At 32.2% G+C, this 18822-nt stretch overlaps 7 protein-coding genes across 7 annotated transcripts; 2 read left to right on the top strand and 5 right to left on the bottom strand.

The window, feature by feature from the left end:
- Positions 1–458: 458 nt before the first annotated feature.
- Positions 459–2022, bottom strand: PHYBLDRAFT_63903 (hypothetical protein; the record flags this gene model as incomplete). Its single annotated transcript, XM_018441199.1, has 4 exons — positions 459–562; positions 797–867; positions 1648–1717; positions 1797–2022. 4 exons carry the CDS (start codon positions 2020–2022, stop codon positions 459–461), a joined length of 471 nt encoding a protein of 156 aa, XP_018292185.1.
- Positions 2023–2758: 736 nt separating this feature from the next.
- On the bottom strand, positions 2759–3514 carry PHYBLDRAFT_63904 (Homeodomain-like DNA binding domain-containing transcription factor; the record flags this gene model as incomplete). The annotated part of the gene is made up of 2 exons (XM_018441200.1): positions 2759–3217; positions 3245–3514. The coding sequence occupies 2 exons, from the start codon at positions 3512–3514 to the stop codon at positions 2759–2761; spliced, it is 729 nt and encodes a 242-aa protein (XP_018292184.1).
- Positions 3515–6834: 3320 nt separating this feature from the next.
- On the top strand, positions 6835–8393 carry PHYBLDRAFT_77540 (hypothetical protein; the record flags this gene model as incomplete). Its single annotated transcript, XM_018443268.1, has 2 exons — positions 6835–7019; positions 7169–8393. The coding sequence occupies 2 exons, from the start codon at positions 6835–6837 to the stop codon at positions 8070–8072; spliced, it is 1089 nt and encodes a 362-aa protein (XP_018292183.1). The 3' UTR covers positions 8073–8393.
- Positions 8394–8459: 66 nt separating this feature from the next.
- PHYBLDRAFT_144597 (hypothetical protein) lies at positions 8460–10226 on the bottom strand (the record flags this gene model as incomplete). The annotated part of the gene is made up of 6 exons (XM_018431249.1): positions 8460–8693; positions 8908–9102; positions 9221–9334; positions 9649–9779; positions 9871–10006; positions 10140–10226. 6 exons carry the CDS (start codon positions 10224–10226, stop codon positions 8460–8462), a joined length of 897 nt encoding a protein of 298 aa, XP_018292182.1.
- Positions 10227–11656: 1430 nt separating this feature from the next.
- On the top strand, positions 11657–12788 carry PHYBLDRAFT_111858 (hypothetical protein; the record flags this gene model as incomplete). Its single annotated transcript, XM_018428244.1, has 4 exons — positions 11657–11753; positions 12184–12227; positions 12370–12566; positions 12695–12788. The coding sequence occupies 4 exons, from the start codon at positions 11657–11659 to the stop codon at positions 12786–12788; spliced, it is 432 nt and encodes a 143-aa protein (XP_018292181.1).
- Positions 12789–12986: 198 nt separating this feature from the next.
- PHYBLDRAFT_144595 (hypothetical protein) lies at positions 12987–14744 on the bottom strand (the record flags this gene model as incomplete). The annotated part of the gene is made up of 8 exons (XM_018431248.1): positions 12987–13164; positions 13225–13240; positions 13405–13516; positions 13738–13898; positions 13996–14086; positions 14186–14302; positions 14428–14517; positions 14649–14744. 8 exons carry the CDS (start codon positions 14742–14744, stop codon positions 12987–12989), a joined length of 861 nt encoding a protein of 286 aa, XP_018292180.1.
- Positions 14745–17045: 2301 nt separating this feature from the next.
- On the bottom strand, positions 17046–18599 carry PHYBLDRAFT_167565 (hypothetical protein; the record flags this gene model as incomplete). The annotated part of the gene is made up of 4 exons (XM_018435671.1): positions 17046–17836; positions 18042–18095; positions 18173–18293; positions 18348–18599. 4 exons carry the CDS (start codon positions 18597–18599, stop codon positions 17046–17048), a joined length of 1218 nt encoding a protein of 405 aa, XP_018292179.1.
- Between the last annotated feature and the right edge of the window lie 223 nt (positions 18600–18822).

Below are 18822 nucleotides of genomic sequence, written 5' to 3'. Positions count from 1 at the left end.
CAGAACCTTGAAAATAAATAAATAAATAAGAACTTTGACAAAATCTCACCCTCAGAACAGCCCCTCCTTTATATATATATCATAACGATTCATTAATATACACTTTACGTATAATACATTATATGTACTCATCTTATAAACGTATAGTCAAAGCTCTGTGTTGTGATAATGATAAAATAATAATAATATACAGTTACCATATATCACTATATCGAGCAACAAGTGTGTTTTTGAAACATAATCATTTTGGAAAGGATAATTTGTCTATTATCTTGACAGTATAATGAGAAACAATTCTTATTATACAAACAGCGGTGAATGGTAGACCTGTTGATAGAATAGACCTAATGTTGCTGAAACGAAGAATGTAAGGCATCCAAAAATAACACTACACTTTGATTCCGTTTTATATCGAATTGCGTCAATTGTATTCATCAAATATTTATGTAGTGTATTTATCACTTTTCAGAGGACTCGATGCTAATATCCCTTTGTATCTTGATTATAATGCACTTTGCTTGTAGAGATATGCCCTTCTTCTCAGAACTGTTGTCCTTGTCGTCTTTGTTAAGTTAAACATAGTTATTAGAATGATCAAATGCTTTAAGAAATAAAACATTATTTACAATGTTGCATTTTTGATAAATGTCATTATTTTTAATAACACTATGGGCTAAATAATCACAAAACCTGCAATGTTCACGGTACGAATGATTTTTCTGCAATATACAGCTTTATTGCCGGACATTTAAACGATAGTGTCTGGTGGTGGAAATATCGATATTGGTATTTTTACATATGCTGATGTCTCCATGAATATTGGTCTGTTGTTGGTCAAACAAGCACTGAGCATGAGCAATTAACTTTCTACACAACTTTACTTAGTAGAAAAAAAATGAAAAATTTCATTTTTTTTTTAGATGTTGCTCTGAGGAAAAGTGGGTATCCAAAATGGACTTTTTGGTGCAAATAGCCAATTTTATTAGCAAATGGTTTTTTAAGAGTGAAAAAATGGGATGTTTTGATCAATATTTAAGCAATCAATGTCAAATAAAGTTTATATGGTGGATTTAAATTTGCTCTACTATGTTACTTAAGCATTTAAAGACACCTGGCTAAGCCAATTTTGACTTATAGTTGATTCTCTATATTTAATTGGCTATTTTGATCAGAATGATCCTTTTCATTAATGAATCATTGATATTATAACCAAGGACCTACTGAATGTCTATAAAGGTTCTTATACACTTGATTCAGCCCCCTAACTCTAACGAAATATGCCAAAATGTGGTTAAGCTGGTCTAGATGCTTGTTTCTTATTTATTATTCTATCAACCTATGGTTGCGTTTTCTTTTAATTGAAACTTGAAAAAATAGAACCGGCCAACAAGACATATATCCAAACATATGCTACTCAGAAATAAAACTCTTATCATCAATGAAAGGATGGGTAGGTTAAGAAAGAAATAATAAAAAGCCAATCCTTTTTCTTCTTCTGAATCTGTTCTACTGCACGCACAATACTTCAGGGTTCTTGTACTTAATAAAATCGATTTTCTGCTGAGGCTGAGAATAACAACTTCCCTAGTTCTCATTCTTTAAGTTGTTGATTTATAGCTTTCAACAAACTTCATGGTATTCCCATACCTTTCTTCATTGGTACCTTTGGCATCCACGATTGTTTGAGGGCACTTTGCTATCCACGTCTTCAAAGCGCCTTTTTTTTTTATTTGTTTTAATTCTTGAATTCCAACAACAACTTTTTTTTTGTAATGGCGTGGAAGTGTATTGCATACATTTTAGAGTGTTTAATATTCTTAAGTAATGTTGAATACCAGTATTACACACACTTGCCAGTGTATCCAAGAGCTCTATCTCACATCTGATAGACTGTTTTAGAAACCCTCTGGCTATTCGAAATAGTGATTGAGCTATGAGATCCTTCCGGAAATTGTTTTCTAATAAACATGTTTGCTGCCATATCATAAAAAACTGACAATGGAGTAAATGGGTGGGGCTCATTGACTTCAAAAGGAGTACTATTTGTGTTGACTAAATAGCTCTTTCCCCAATACTCGCATGATAGAGATAAAGCACAAATATTGTGGTAGCGAGGTCTATCGCTTGTACTTATTCTTATCGTTTGAGTGTTACATATAAGCAAAACAGAAAATGCTGTATATATATAATACGCCATAATACAATAATAAGCAGCTGGTTCAAATACAAAAGTATAGGCTTGTATATCGCATCATATCAAAGACCGTCATCCTATTCTGCGCTGCCAACTTTATAAGCGTCTCAATTGACATTCTGTAAAGTTTCTGCAATTATATTCTTCATGTCAAGATGTTTCAGAACGAATTTGCTCATTTACTCGGAGCCATATTCACTAAAGGTACTCTGTACAGCAGTAAGTCTCCTACTTAAATTAGGTAATGTTAGCCTTTCAACCAAATGAAATGCATGACATTAAACTAACCTTGAGAAATCATGAAAACATGAGATGATCGTAATGTAGTTGTAGCATAACTGTATAGATGAAAAAAAATTACTGTGTTTTTCTAGGCCTTATGGACTGTGACAAATCTATTTTATTAAAAGCACAATCTTCTCAATCCAATTGGCAGTGGAAGAAAACTAGCCAATCAGAGTTGTTTGAACTTTTATTTTGAACTTTTCAGTCTGTCCACACCAAATGAAAAGATATATATATACACTTTCTGGAAAGCAAGTTCGCCCAGGGCGAGAACAAAATTCAGGTTGTACAAAACATAAATTCGTGCTGGTGAAAAATCATTTCACCTGGTGATGAAAGCAAAATCCCTGTCTGTTTTTTTCCCCATTTACGAATCCAATCCAACCGCTCTTGAATCTTTTCTTCGCTATTCCAATCTTTGGGTTGAAGTCGAGCTTTCTTGAGAGACAAATTGCAGTATTGTTTTACAAAATCAAACAAAGTAGTTTTAGATACTTTTAATTCGGTAAACATTTGCTTTAACTTCTTCATTACTTCGTCCAGGACGATGGAAGGATTCTCATCAATGCACTCGAGAATAGCTTTTTTGTGTTCGTCATGGAGAATACGTGGACGGTCAGTCTTTTTCTGTTTCTCAAAGATACTGTCAGAACCCTTCTCATATTGTTTAGCCCATTTTTGTGCTGTATGAACATGAATCCCAAGCTGGGTTGCAGCAGCAGCCGCACTCAAACACCTCTAAAACAACAGCTTGAAAAACCTCACTTTGTCCTGATCAGAATAGCGTGTATAGTTTTGTTTCACTGAAGCTTCCCTCATAGTAACATCACCATTAGGTTTTGCCTCCTTTTCTACCTGCATTGCATCTATCCTTTTCTCGCTCTCCAGAGGCAGTTGAGATAAATATTGTGTATGAGAGCTCAATGTTTCAAGACGAAACTGTTCTTCATGAACAATATAATCCATTGGTTCAGATCTGTCATACTCGTCGACGACAGAACATTTCCCATTTTCAAACAAGAATTGAATGTTCATAATCTGTGATTTCTAGTGAAAAAGAAATTTGGTGTGTTCTTTTATATCTGAAGTTGACAAGGCTTGTCGTACAAAATATATTTGTTTTTGGACTGATAATCGATAAACTCAACAACAATACATGTGTGTGAAATAGAATAAGGCTAAGAATAAAAAATAAAAAAAAAACACTTATTTAGTGTGGAGAATAAGCCAGATTTCTGGTCATTTCTAGTCAATGTATTTCTGTAACACGAATGAAATACCAGGAATTGAACACCAAAAAAAAAGGTAATAAAATAGGATATTTGAAATATGTTTCAATTATTCTTGTTAATTTTTATATTTATTGTATGTCTTGGCAGTGAATAAGATAATCAGAATAGTAAGGATATGTTATTTTCCACTTTATTCTGTCTTAGGGTCGATTGAAATAAAATGCCCAAGTTGTATATGGGGGTAGGTATAATGATTTTGATTCTAATACAAAGTTAATTCAACCTTTGATCCCTGGTTCCAAAGACCCTACTGTAAATATAAGATTAAATACAAAAGGGGGGTTTGGAAGGATAGAGTAGCGTAGTAAGCGAATAGAAAGAGTAGATATTGTTGTGATAAATAATTAGATATATAAAATTGATTTGTTTGCTTTAATTTACAACATCGAATGATATATGTAAAAATAATCAAGACTATAACTTTTAGAGGTCTGGTGTTTATTTGTTTATTAAGTAATAATAATAATTTGCACTAAGAAACATATACATATTGAATTTATTCTATTAGCCTTACATACAGGTAAGGTACGCAGGTACACTTATTCACTGACTCACTCTCATGTTGGCATACAAACCTATATATATATATATATAAAAACATAAAGAACTCTCCCAAAAAAAGAAATCTAGTGAAACAAAGCAATCAATCAATCAATCAATTATCATAATTATATTATTTTATATGATATATTAAAAAAGCGACCCCTTACATATTTCTACCTTTACTTTTACTTCTTTTCTTTGGTCTCTTTATATAGAGCTATATCCTAGTATGGAACATTTAGAATGACAGAAAAGCCGGTGTATATCTTGTCTTGGTAAGCAAGTATGTTTATATATATAATTATTATCATTCAATACAAACGAATGATTTGAGAAAGAGAGGTAGTTTGGTGACGTACATTGTGGTTAATATTAATACCAAAATAATAAATAATAAATAATAAAAATGATGCCAAGAAATTTGAGAGCTTAACCTTGTTACCATCATATGTCACTTCTGGACTTCTTTTCCAAGTCAGCAGATAAAGAAGTGTTTTAAACTTGTTGACGGCTATAATAGTTCAATATATATAAAGCTGCTTCTTTATTATATTATGGCACTCAAGTCTACACATAATATATTTTTGTGTATATAGCCTTTATTTTACTTACTTATTTTAAAAGAGCGAGAACAAAATTGCCAAGCTTGTCTTGACAAAAAAATTGTTATTACTTTTGGTATTGTTGTTTTTGCTGTTGTTATCATTTTTCTTGCTTTCACTTTTTGGTTTAGAATGCGGGACAGTGTAACGACTGTTATGCGTGTGTGTAAACATATTCACCAATTAGATACAACTGATCGGCCCTGGCGTGATCTACTGTGTCATGGATAAAATAAGGATTAATTTGATATAAAACATATAAATAAATTTGTCTATATATATATATTACATATAAAAAAGCAGATAATAAAGTAAAATAAGAAGAAGGAAAGAAAGGAACTATTGCGATTGGATACACTATATTTATTCACACTTTTCTTCCTCTTAATCCAAAAATAAAGCTATTAAAAATAGCTACATTTACAAATACGTTTCACGTTCTTATTGTAGCAAACAAAAATATAATTTGTATATATAGATGTTAAAGAACCTGCCTCTAGACCCTATGTTGTATCTACATTCTTACTTGAATAAATATAAGACAAATCTTTATTCTATTACAGTGACCATATAAATTTGCGTCGAGTTAAAGAACAGCAGCATACTTTTACAAAATCAATCCACTCCATAAAAACTATATGCGCTTTTCTGTATAACTCAGAATAATCGCCTCTTTAACCGGGAACTTTATTTAATCCCATCCAGAGATAGAAGAAAAAGAAGAAGAGGAGGAGGAGCAAATGGGAATTATTATTTTTTTTAAAAAAAAAGTCTGTCTAGCCCCTTGAAAAAATATATAAAATAATACGGAAATTCTATGCTGTCAATAAATAAATAATTAAGTTAGTTATTGATGTCATTATTCACGTTGGATGTAATCCTTATAAATTTTGAGCAAGTCCAATCTCAGCGAGGAACCTCTTGAAAAAGGTTCTTAAGAAGCTCTAAAAGTCTAATGTTTCACTACGAGGGCTATATAAATATTCATAGTACTGTGTATGATAAGATGATTGATTGTCCATATAAAAAAAAAATTAAGGGTGCAAAAAATTAATGAATGGAGAAATCCGCTAATTTAATTTTTATTTCTGACATTTAATATAATTCAAACTACGATACTTGATCATAGCAAATCAATACAAATTTACATTATATATTATATATATATTATGTATATATATATATACATATATATAGTTAAATAAATAAAAAGCGCAATTTTTTCTTTTCATAGGCACTAACAAAAATTATTCATTTCATTTCATTATTAGATTTGATTTGATTTGATTTGATTTTCGCTTGTAATCAAATATAGATATTATGTTGTACAAGGGTTTGTTTCCAAAATAAAAATAAAATATCGGAATATATATAGATATATATAGATATATATATATATATCTTTGTGTTTGTAATGAGTCTTGTTGAATTTTGATTATAATCTAAGCCAAATGAAAAAAGAAGAAGAAGAAGAGGAAGAAGAGATAATAGAATGAGAATTAAGCCTGGACAAATGAGGGAAATAATGGGTGGGAGATCGGCATGTGAAGGGTGCCTATAATGGAGAGAAAAGGAAGCAAAAATAGTAAGGGGGAAAATATATTGTAAAGAGATTCTTTTTCTTTTTGAGCTACACTATCTCTCTCTATATATATACATCACACACAAACACACAAAATATACCCTTTTGATTTTTCTCTCTCACATGTGTCTAAAAGACAAACCAAGAAACCATAGAAAAATCAATCATATTAGCAATTAACATTCATTAAATTTCCCAGCCCTATATTTCTTTTGCTTTCTCTTTTTTCTTTTCTTTTGCTTCTCTTTCCTTTCCTCCCCTTTTTTTTTCATTACTCAAACCACAACCTACAGCTTTAACAGCCTTAAGAGCTTTAACAACTTCAACAAATAAGAAATGACTATGATGGCCGTACAGTCAAACTTCCAAGACACAATCATGCCCGGTGCAGCCTTATTACCGACCGTGGGTGAATCCCAATCGTACTACTTTTATCAAAAGCTCAGTCTCTCACAGTCACCAACCACCTCAAAATACGAATCCCAAAAACAAATAGTCCCACCTGTTCCTCGAGATCATCCGTAAGCTTCCTATATATTACTTTCCTTTGATGAAAAAAAAATTGATCAAGAATCCGCCTTTCTTTATCTTAACACACCACAATATTAAATAAAAAAAAATATGTAAAACTAATTCATTTATTTCCAATCTTCTTATTTTATTCACAAAGAAGAGCGCCGCTCAATTCTCCTCTATCGCCGATCCGCACCCAGAAACGACCCGACGAATCAGGCGTTTCATCACCGGCCGATCATCCCTTTGCCGGATCAGATCTAACCAATGCAGAATATCATCATCATTATGAACAACAACAACAACAAGATCAACACTTATCGGTCCAGCCAGTAAACCGAAGAGAACGTAAAGTCAGTTTCAATGAACAAGTTGTTGTTGTCTGCACAGTTATCCAAACAGACGAAGACGACGAATCAGAAGACGACGACGAAGAAGATTATTACTACCATGACCCCAATGATGACTTTACCGACCATTATCACGAAGAATATCCACGCCACAATGACTACAATGACACCGACGACACTGACATCAATACCAATAACAATACCAACATAAACATCAACAATCACAACTATAATCACAACCAAGGACACCAAAGTTACCAAGGTTACCAAGGTCACCAAGGTTACCAAGGTTACCAGACTGAACAAGTCAACAACCACAACAGCCATCCTCTTCCTCCTCCTCTTCCCCCTCATCCTCATACTCACTACAACCAAAATCAAAATCAAACTCAAACTCAAAATCATCAAAATCATAATCAAGGTTTTGTGGGTGGAAGTGAATCAGATGATGAAGAGGCCGCAAGTTACCGGAAAAAGGTGCAACCTGTTATTCCACCTATCAGTGCCAACAACCCGATCATAAACAACTACAGTCGAGAAATAAGTACTTGTGGATATCAACCCATGGCGGGAGGCTTTCCACAGTCTGACCACGAAGGTTCGGCAGGAAAGAAGAAATTTGGTATCAAAATGACCATGCTCGTCAAACGAATCGGTCGACACCTCAAACAGCAGCCAGGTCATCACAGTAGCCATGACCAACCAAAATAATAAAAAACAACAACAAAAATAATAATAATTAATAATAATTATAATTATAATAATAATAATAATAATAATAATAATAGCTCACTATCTTATTTTTATAGTATATATTATATATGTATATACTATCACTCTCCACACCACACCACTTTACTCCATACCACTTTACTCCACTCCATTTTACTTTACCCTATTCCACTCTTGTTATCTTTGTTTGTTTGTTTGTTTGCTTTCTTTCTTTCTTTTCGCTTTTGATCTCTTTATCTGTCTACCCCTCCCCTTTTTTTTCAAAATATTAATAATAATAATAATAATATTTCTACACCCAATTCTCTTGAACCAAAAACAAATCAAATACAAAGGTGTTATATATTATTTTATTTTATTTTATTTTTATTCATTATTATAGTTTTTTAAACTGCTTAAAAATGGAATCTGTATACCAAATACACGATTGACTACATATTCACCTAATCTTAGTGCCATTTGGGTGGCTTGAATGGTAACTGATTTCGATGACTTGTCCTTATTACTTTGAATGATCTCATAGTCCAAATTGATAAGCATATTGTGTCGAGAATACTTGATCTTGTGAGAAACAGGCACCAGGCGCACCCAGTCAAGTTCCTAAAAAAAAGAGTATTAATAAATGAATAGAATAGAATAGAATCATTAGTATCATTTGTTTGCCTATTTGTTTGTGTTTAAGAAAGAAAGAAAGGGAAGGAAAGAACAAATGAAAGATATTACTGTAGTATAGATGTGTCTATGAGCATGACTATGACTATGACTATGACTATGACTATGATTATGGTTATGGTTATGATTATTTTGACTTTACCAGTCCAGACTTCCATTGCCCAGACTTCTTCTCATGTGAGAGCCTGACATCAGTAAATCCAAAGCTGTCATTTATTTTCAAGTGTTCCGGTAATGTGGCGATCATCCAAGATCCTCCCTTCATTTCTTTTTGTCTATAAAATCGATCTGGTGTGGTATATTTGATTATAGGAGTCTCTAGTGGTTTTCCATTTTTCTGTACGCACATTTAAGTATATTGTATATCATTGTCATTAGTATAATTTAAAGAAAACAAACAAAAAAATACAAAGAATGTTTCAAAAAATAATAATAATAATTTTTTTTTCAATTACCTCCAAGGATGCTGTAAAATCAAGAGGTTCGTTCCATTGAGCAGATGAAGTAACTCGCATTCGCCACTGGATTTGATATACACCTGGAGGAACACGCTTTATTATGCCATTGACCTGATTTTTATTTTTATTTGTTTTTGTTTTGTTTTTGTTAGATTTTTAGGTTTTGGTTTTGTAAGGAAAAAAGAAAAGAAAGTACGAGGAGGTGAAGGGGGGGTAAAAGGAAAGGAAGGGAAAGGAAGGAGATCACGCATGTTTAGAATTCATCGAGAGTTGCGTTTCCTTTTATTACACTATTACTTATTGTCACTTTTTATTATAACTATTTTGATTATTATTTTGCCAATATAACAAGTACAAGTACAATAGCAATAGCAATAGCAATAGTAATAGTAATACTGATAGGTAATTTGGACAAATTTACTTACATCTAACCAACAGACAGAACCTAGTTTGGCTGTGTGTCCATAGCAACTTTCTCTTGTTTGTATAATCTCCCAATAAGGAGCATTATTGTGTGCAATAGACATATCCTGTGCAGCCGATAATCGTAAAAGGGCTACATAGATTATATGAATTACATTAATTCATATAAATGATGTCTTGATAATCAAGGAATAAGGAATAAGATAATGATATGTATATATTACCTTTTTCAAGGTAAAGATCCTTCCATGAGAAATTGATCTGAGAGGAATCTACGGTCTTGAATTGAATGAATCGAGTTTTGAACATTCCCTTCCAAACATCTTGGTTTTGAGTCAATAGTTTGAAGTAGTGACAGGTCTTGTAAATCCAAAAAAATAAAATAAAAAAAAATTAAGAGAAAAGGCAACCGTTGAGAATTTATTTCTGATAATATTTATATGATTTAATTTGATTTGATTTAATATATATATATATATTTAATAGAACACACCCCACCAAGATGCTGTATGTCATATTCTGTAAGGTTAGACATGATCTCGCAGTGTATTTCACAAGGTAATTCGAATATTCTGGGCATTTCGTTTTCGTGATATGGCTGGGCAATTTGGTTGTTTGGTAGTTAGTAGTCGACTGTAACAAACAAGGTATATAAGGATAAAGGATAAAAATTGGGCTGTTTTCCCTCCGTTATTGGAGTCGTAGGGTTATTGTTATTTCTACTTGGTATAGGTAAGAAGAGCAACAAGGATCTTGAACAAGAATTTTAAGAAAAAAATAAGATAAAATAAAATTCAAAACAAATAAATAAATAAAAAAATAAATAAATAAAAAAAAAGAATCCGATGAATTAAATAGCTTTTTCTTTTTTTTCTTTTATGGCTGTGTATGTGTATGTGTATGTAGATGTGTATGTAGATGTGTATTACAGGTATTTATATATCTATTTACATTTTGAAACAAACCCTCATCACATGTGAACATTAAAATTTTACCTCTACTTTACTTTTTTTTTTACCTTTAGCTTTACATCAGAAATAGCCCTATAAAGTCTCTTTCTCTCTTGCGCACATAGTTATTTTTAATAATAAACAAATAGTGATATCGGCAGTAAACACAATATTGGAATGCCTGTGTCACAGCTACCTCTTTTATATAGCAACCTATCTATTTCCATGGATACGGTCATATCCATGACAACGCCTATCTCTGCTCATCTTGGATTACTTCGGCAGCTTACTACATATTGTCTTATTTAATAGAAGCCCTCACATAATACAAAACTTCTTTTTTTCTTAATGCTAAAAGAGGAGGAACGAGAACAAGAACAAAAAAGAGGCATATATATATATATAAAGAAATTAAAGGGGGCTGATATAATATAATAAACTATATTGATTTTCTGTATAAGTATATCTATTTCTGTATGTCTGTATAAGTATATCTATTTCTGTATGTCTGTATATGTACATACATACGTACGCACGTATAAATGTGCCTCTCTCTCTCTCTCTCTTTCTTTTTATATGTGTATGTGTTTGTGCTTGTGTCTGTGTCTATTGCTATGGCTATGTCTGTGCCTGTGCCTGTGCCTGTACTTGTGCCTCTGCTGATATGTATGCCTTTCTTTCTCTTGTATTCTTATTAATATAATCCTACCTCAAAATTGACACAACAATAAAGGGATTTTATTTATTTAGGGCTCAGGATTGATCCCACCCTTCCAACCCCTCTTTCTCCCCCTCTTTCTACCCTTTCTTCACCCTCCTCATATCATGTTACACAGAGAGCCACAATACACTACACTACACACACACATATATATATATATATATTGGAACCAGAGAATACTATTTATCTCGCTATTTTATTATTATTTTTATTATTATTTTTGTAGCCGCGACATTCTATCCTATCCTATCCTATCCTATTCTATCCTACTTTATTTTTATTTGATTTACTTCATTAACAATCATGTCTACTGCACCTCGTTTCCAAGCATTCCAGAGCATGGCTGGTGCAATCGTCCGGGAACAAACTATAGAAGAACGTTACGGGATTCCCGAGAATTTTCTAGAGGTTGAGGTCAGAAACCCTCATACTCATGGTAAGCTCATCTTCATCTTCATCTTGACATAAAGCTTGATAAAATAAAATAAAAGTTTAAAGTAGATATTATAAATAATAATAAATAAATAAACATTTATTATCATTATAATTATGAGTATGAGTATGAGTTATTATACGAGGGGGTGTTATAGGGATATATAAATATATATCTATTTATCTATTTATTTATTTATTTATTTTTGTTACTGTTATTGTTGTTATTGTTATGGTTACGGCTATGGTTGTACTTGCACTTGTACGTGTACTTTTACTTGTGCTTGTATTTATGCCTATTGCCTGTACTTGTATTCCTGCTTGTATTCCTACTTGTGCTTGGGTCTACACATATAACTATACATCTACCTTTACCTTGACATAATATATATATATATGTATATATATACAAATATACATATAATGTTTAAAAGGTTTTGGACGCAAGCTATATACAGATTATGAAATTGTCTGCAGGGTAAAGTATATACTTTTTTTTGTTTTTTTGTTTTTTTTTTTACTTAATCTTTAAATGTAAACAATTAAGGGACAAAACTTTAAAACAAAATTATAATCTTAATTAATATTTAATATATAATCTATATCTATATCTATATTAGACAAATATACCAGCATTCAAAATGAAGCAATCCTTGGTCCGTAGACGCTACAGAGATTTCGAATGGTTCAGGGACGTCTTGGAACGTGAATCAACACGAGTGACCATTCCTTCTCTTCCCGGAAAGGTCTTTACCAATCGTTTCTCCGATGATGTGATTGAGCAGCGTCGTGAAGGATTAGAACGGTTTTTGCAAATGTAAGGAAAAGGAAAAAAAAAGAGGCTTTAGAAAACATAGTATATTTTGCAAGACCTTTTTCTTTTCTTTTCTTTTCCTTTTACTTGTGTATGTATGTGTATACTCATTTCTTTGGTTGATGTAATAGTGTGGCAGGACATCCTCTTTTACAGACCGGCAGCAAGGTCCTTGTTGCATTCATTCAAGATCCAAACTTTTCTCGTGAAGCATATCAGTACTAGATAAAGAAGAAGAAGAAAAAGAAAAAAAAAGAAAAATTCTTATGTACCCATCCTCCTCCCCCCTCTTTCCCAAGCTCTTCATTCAAATACATTCAATTCTTTATTACTGCTACTATATAATAATAATACTTTTAACAGCAACATTTAGTATTAGTATTAGTTTTAGTATTAGTATTGGCATTTATTTTTTGTTTTATTTCAAGCATTATTTATCCTTCTAATATCATCTTCGGTTTCTTGGATCATGGTCAATAAGTCAAAGTAAGCAGAGCACAATGTACGAAATTCAGGTCCCATTGAATGATATTCCTCGATTTGTTTGTTTGCAAACGATAGCTCTGCCTGAACGTCTTGATGTTGTTTTTCAAGCGCATTTCTAATCATCAAAACATTTAATTTATTTATATTTATTTTTTAAAAATAAGAAGGATTATACCTGAGAGATTCAAGAGCTGGAACCATTGTTTTGTCATAGGTAGTCAATAAGACAGATATGTGCAGTATTCTATGTAATAGTATTAGTATTAGTATTAGTATTAGTATTAGTATTAGTATATTCTCTCTCTTTTATTATTAACATTATATGCATATACTTGCTTTGTTTTTAATATAATACTATCAACCATAACTCCCAGGTGCTCGTCATAAACTGTGTTCATCTCTTTTTCATGCTTCAGTCTAAATTCTTCCATGATCGACCAGGTTGTGTCCAGAACTTCCAACATGAGCTACTTTATTTGAATTATAATTATTATTATTTTAAAAAAAAATGATCAAAAAATAAAGAATAAGAAGCTGTAATAGATTCATACACACAAGCATGCAGATGCATATGCAGATGCACATGCAGAAATATACGCATATTTCAAATGTATGCTTTTTTTTTAAAGGAAAAAAAAAGAGTAGTAATAATCATAATCATAATCATAATAAAATCTTGAGCACTTACTTCAATACATTCCACAACTAGTCTTGTCAATTTAATTCTTCCGAGTGGCATATCAAACCTTCTCTGTTGCAGCCCATTCTTTATTTTCTCTACAGTAGATCGCAATGATTCTGCATCTACTGCAGCCACACCAAGTCTATGTCTTGTTTCAGAAACTGGGCCTTTACATACATACATATATATGCGTGCGCGTGTGTCAGTACATAAATGATCTCTCAACTGCTTACTCTATTCTTCTTTATTTATTTGAACACTCACCTAACTTATCTCCCATCACAAAGCTCTCTACATTGGAATACTTTCTCAATATCCCGTCCTCTACTTTTTGAATCAATTCTTCTCTTTCACTCTAGTAATATATGAAATATGTGTAATTTGTAAATTCAAATATTTCATCACACTGAAAATGTATGTATACACTATACACCACACGCTTGAATTCACTCACAGGCAATATTGTCGATAAGCCAGTAGATCCTTTTATAGTCTGGCCCTCTGTAGTATTTGACAAGGTTGACAACAGCTTTTTAATAAACTGATTATTTGTTGTAAAGAGCTCGAATCCCTAGTTATATATATATATATATACATATATATATTATGATCATTTGTTTATCATAATAATAATAATAATAATAATCAACAAGAGGTTCTTATTTTATTTTATTCTATTTTGTAAAGGTCTCTTACAAAGTCATAGAGTGGGTGACTAGGATCATCATAGATGTCTCGTATCTCTTGTAAAATTAGATCCGCTTCCCAGTCGTGATCGCTTTGTAACTAAATCACGTTGGATCAATACATTTACTCACACACTACACGCATCTGTATATATATATATATATATATACATTACAAAAGAAAGAAGAAAAAAATGTGCGAGTGTGCAATTATATATAAGGATGTCTCACTTGTTTAATTTCATTAATAAGCGATTGACTTGCAAAGCTATTAGTAAAGTGATCACGTTTTATTCTTTCAACTATAGATAATGATGGTGGTGCCATTGTTAATGAGGTACATTCTTTTTAATCTTCTGAGCCATTCTCTTTCTATATATATATATATATTTATATGATGTATACATTAATTTTTCTTTAAACTTGTCAGTCACGTATTATGTACCTGAGGAATGCATTATTTAATTGGCAGAAAAGAACCAATAAATAATTCTTATTAATTTTATCGTGTAACCTATGTGGTTAAAAAGAAAGAAAGAACAAAAACGTGTATTTAACAAAAAAAAACATATCTCTTTTTTCTTCCTCTTCTTTGCACCTGAACCAGAAACCAATCTCCCCCCCCCCTAACCTTCCGCAAAGGAGTTATGGTATCAAGGGAAGTTGTGCAAATGATAAAATATTAAACCTATCATTTAATAAAGAAAGAAATACAAAGGTTGCAATATATTGTTTCTTTTTCTCGTGTACTATCCCATTCTGGTGTCATAAACCGCTAATATTAGGGGGACGACATTTTCAGGATGGGGCACTACCTTTTTGATGGGAAACGTTGTTTTGATTTTACCGGACCACAAATTGTGACTTGCTGTCCGGTATCAAATAATTATATCTGGTCCCTAAGGATTCATACTTATCATAATAAAGATACTTTTATACAAGGCAGGATAATAGCTTTTTCTACGCTTCTTTCCTCTATTTAATTATGTCTTTTCCTTCTCCACTCATGCGTATTAGCTCACTAAATTGCTCCCAAACTTTGTGCATTCATCAAACTGTCTCCAGGCATATACCTCTCCTTCTTTAGGAGGCACGACCTGTTTTTGGGCAAAATGATAATAAAAAATCTTCTCATATAAAAAAATAGCTTTGACTAAATATAAAAGCGTTGTTTTATATGTATAATTCTATACTTAAAGTTTTATACTATATGTAATAAATTAACTGATATATATATAGAATAATAAAAAACTATCTAACATGTTACTTCAAGACATTATATCCTAATAGAAAATGTCGTGCCCTACCCTGGAAACGTCGTCCCCCAAAAGTCACGACTTTTCATATCTTGCCTATCGAAAAAATACCTTATAAAATTTGAAATTTCTTTACTAAATACTTTATTAGGCTTATAATATCCTTTAATGTAATAAACATTACCTTTTGTTAATACTTATTTAAGATAAACACTAATAAAAACTGCTAAATCTTCTTCAGAAAAGAAAAACAAAGTCGCAAAAATGTCTGAGAATACATATAGTATTAATTAATTTTGCATATAAAAAAGTATATCTGATAATTGTAGAATAAATGTAGTTTACATTAAAAAAAATATATATTAGATAAAGTGACAGCTACTTAGAGTCATAATTAATAGTTAAACACTAATAAGTTTACTTCTTACTATAATTATGATATAATATTATAAGGCAAAGAAGCAAAAATAGAATCAACTTATTATACAAAAATGGTAACTAAAATCGAGTATTTGTAAGATATAAGATTTATTTGGCTCCCGTCAACAAATCACATACCTGTGGCTGCTAATGAGTCATATTTTCACGATTTAACTTGAGACATAAATCATATGTTTTCATTTTGTGTGATTTAAGTGGAAAAGATTATAATCCATATAATTTGCATTTTTTCAAAAACTTTCATAATGGATATAAAGGTAATGAAGCCTTTTATGCCTAAGAAAGTTTGCATAGAAGTTAAGCGAATATATATTTATAAAATCCATGTTTTTATTTATTCTGTAAAAACTCTTTCTATCATTTCCTTACAACATGTACATGAGATATTTTATCAAAAATACAAAAAAATGAAAAATATTCATATAAGACCAAAAAAAGTTTTTAATTACATATATTCAGATAACATATGAATCCAGTAAAAGTTTCATAGAAAACAAATGAGAAAAAAGTGATTCTACAAGCAAATACAATATTTTATTTTATTGAAAAAAAGCAAATTTTTGAGATATTACGTTAGTTTTCTCATGATCGACCCTTTCAATTCAACTAAAAATCCTAGAACCCATACATATATCTATACACTACTTGGATCCAAAGTTATAGAGAGCCAAGACTTGAATTGATGAAATAAATAGATACAAATGCATAATATAACATATTCGAAGATAGTTTGGCTCTATCTGTGTAACACCACCCGACATTTATGCTTTTTAATTCGCTGGATATATGTGTAACTCGTAGGGTAAAGTACTTCCCACGAATGATTTCTATGAAAAAACAGAGCGGAGAGTCATTTAACCCACAAGTGATAGATAGCTTATGTTGACGCAAAGAAACAGATTGATAAGATTTATAAAGGTAAAAAAAAAGATTATGTTATAGTGAGATCAACATGTTCCTCTTGATCGGAAAGAAAAGAGAACATCGCATTTCTACGATCATACTTATTGAACTCTTTAAACTTGTTCCAGTAAGTATCAAAGTTGTCGGGAATCTGGTTTCTGACACAACCCAAAAAGAATAACACAGGAATGGTTGGCCATTTCCTTGAGACATTGCGGGAGAGGTGTACTGTTGTCCAGTGGTTATTGTTAACACGATTGAAAATCAGAGGTTGTTGATGTTTTGATATGTTTTTGGGAAGGGTGAAGGGAAGGAACGATACGGAAGGGGTGTTGGGGTTGTCTGAGTAGACGCAGACTGGTCGCTTATAGGTGTCCGCAGCTAGTTGAGCACAGTCGGATGTGCTAAACCACATACTGGCATCTAAACACGCTGGGATGAAGTTGGAGTTGGAGTTGGAGTTGGAGTTGGTGATGCAGAGATCAGAACCATGCTTTATAATGTCTTCTAATTGCTTGACATCGGTTCCAAACGTGCTGGCGTAAATGCTGCTGTATTTTGGAAGGGTAGCAAGCATATATCTTTTCACAAGAGGGAACTTTTCTTGATCTTTATAGATCAAATGGGCAAGGACCCGAAAACCACACCATCCATCAGCAGTAGGGTTAAACCCACCCTTAACGTCATCGACTATCTCATGAGAGACAGGAAAACCGGGCTGGAATTTAACCCTCTTGCCAACAGAGGTGCGATAGTCATATTGGTAATCTTCTTGAGCTGTAGCGGGTCTTTTAAACCCTATTTCTTTTGTGGCATCGACTAAAGAGCATATAAGTATACAACGATATTTCTCTTTATGGATTCAATTACACTGAAAAATGAGAAAGAATATTACCTGGGTCGAGAGGCTCTTGTTTTATTTTTTTGTTTTGTTTTTGGTGGCATCGACTAAAAAGCATATTAGTATAAGGTTAGATTCCTTTTCATGAATTCAATTACACTATAAAATAAAAGCACATATTACCTGGGTCGAGAGGCTCTTTTTTAATTTGTTTTATTTTGTTTTTGGTAGCATCGACTAAAAAATGTATGTAAATATATGACAAGATTCTTTTTCATAAACTCAATTATATGTAAAATAAAAAAGCATCTTACTTAGGTCGAGAGGCTCTTTTTTGCTTTTGTTTTGTTTTTTGTTGTTTTTCGTTTTTTGTGTAGCTGCAGGCTTTCCCTCCCTCATTTTAGCTCTCAGTCTAACCATTGCCTTAAGGCCAGCCTAGTATTTCAAGATACATATTAATACTTTGTTATGTTATTTTTTTTATCTTACATGACCAGACGAAACACTGATCTTCCTCCAGTTTGCCCGACCAAAGTCTTTGGGAAGGTATTTGGGACGTGCACCACCCTTTCTTCTGCCAGGATATTTAATTTTTTCTGGGGCTTGAAAGTTAATCGAAGGGTGCCCAGTTTTGCCTTCGAATTCAGAAGTAACCTTCTTGATCTTTTGAAGGAGGTTGGCCACTTGCTGGCTGCCCTCACAAGAGCGGAAAAGAGCCTCAAGCTTTACAATCTCTTGCATCCACTCTTCTGGCCTCTCGGCAATTACGTGCGCTGTACAACTTTCTTCGAAAGATGTCTCTTTTAGAACAGGGTTTATGATCCATCTTTCTAGAACATCATCAAGAGTGAGCTCCCTTCCAGCTGGCAGCAAGTGTTTGCAGGGCAAGCCGAACTCAAACCTGTTTTTGCAATGACAAAATTCATTGTCTCTATTAATCAATCAAAGTTCTTGATTAATAACA

The sequence above is a fragment of the Phycomyces blakesleeanus genome (assembly GCF_001638985.1).
Source record: "Phycomyces blakesleeanus NRRL 1555(-) unplaced genomic scaffold PHYBLscaffold_9, whole genome shotgun sequence".
NCBI lineage: Eukaryota > Fungi > Mucoromycota > Mucoromycetes > Mucorales > Phycomycetaceae > Phycomyces > Phycomyces blakesleeanus.
The sequence above is the reverse complement of the archived record's forward strand: the minus strand, read 5'-3'. Positions and strand labels throughout refer to the sequence as shown.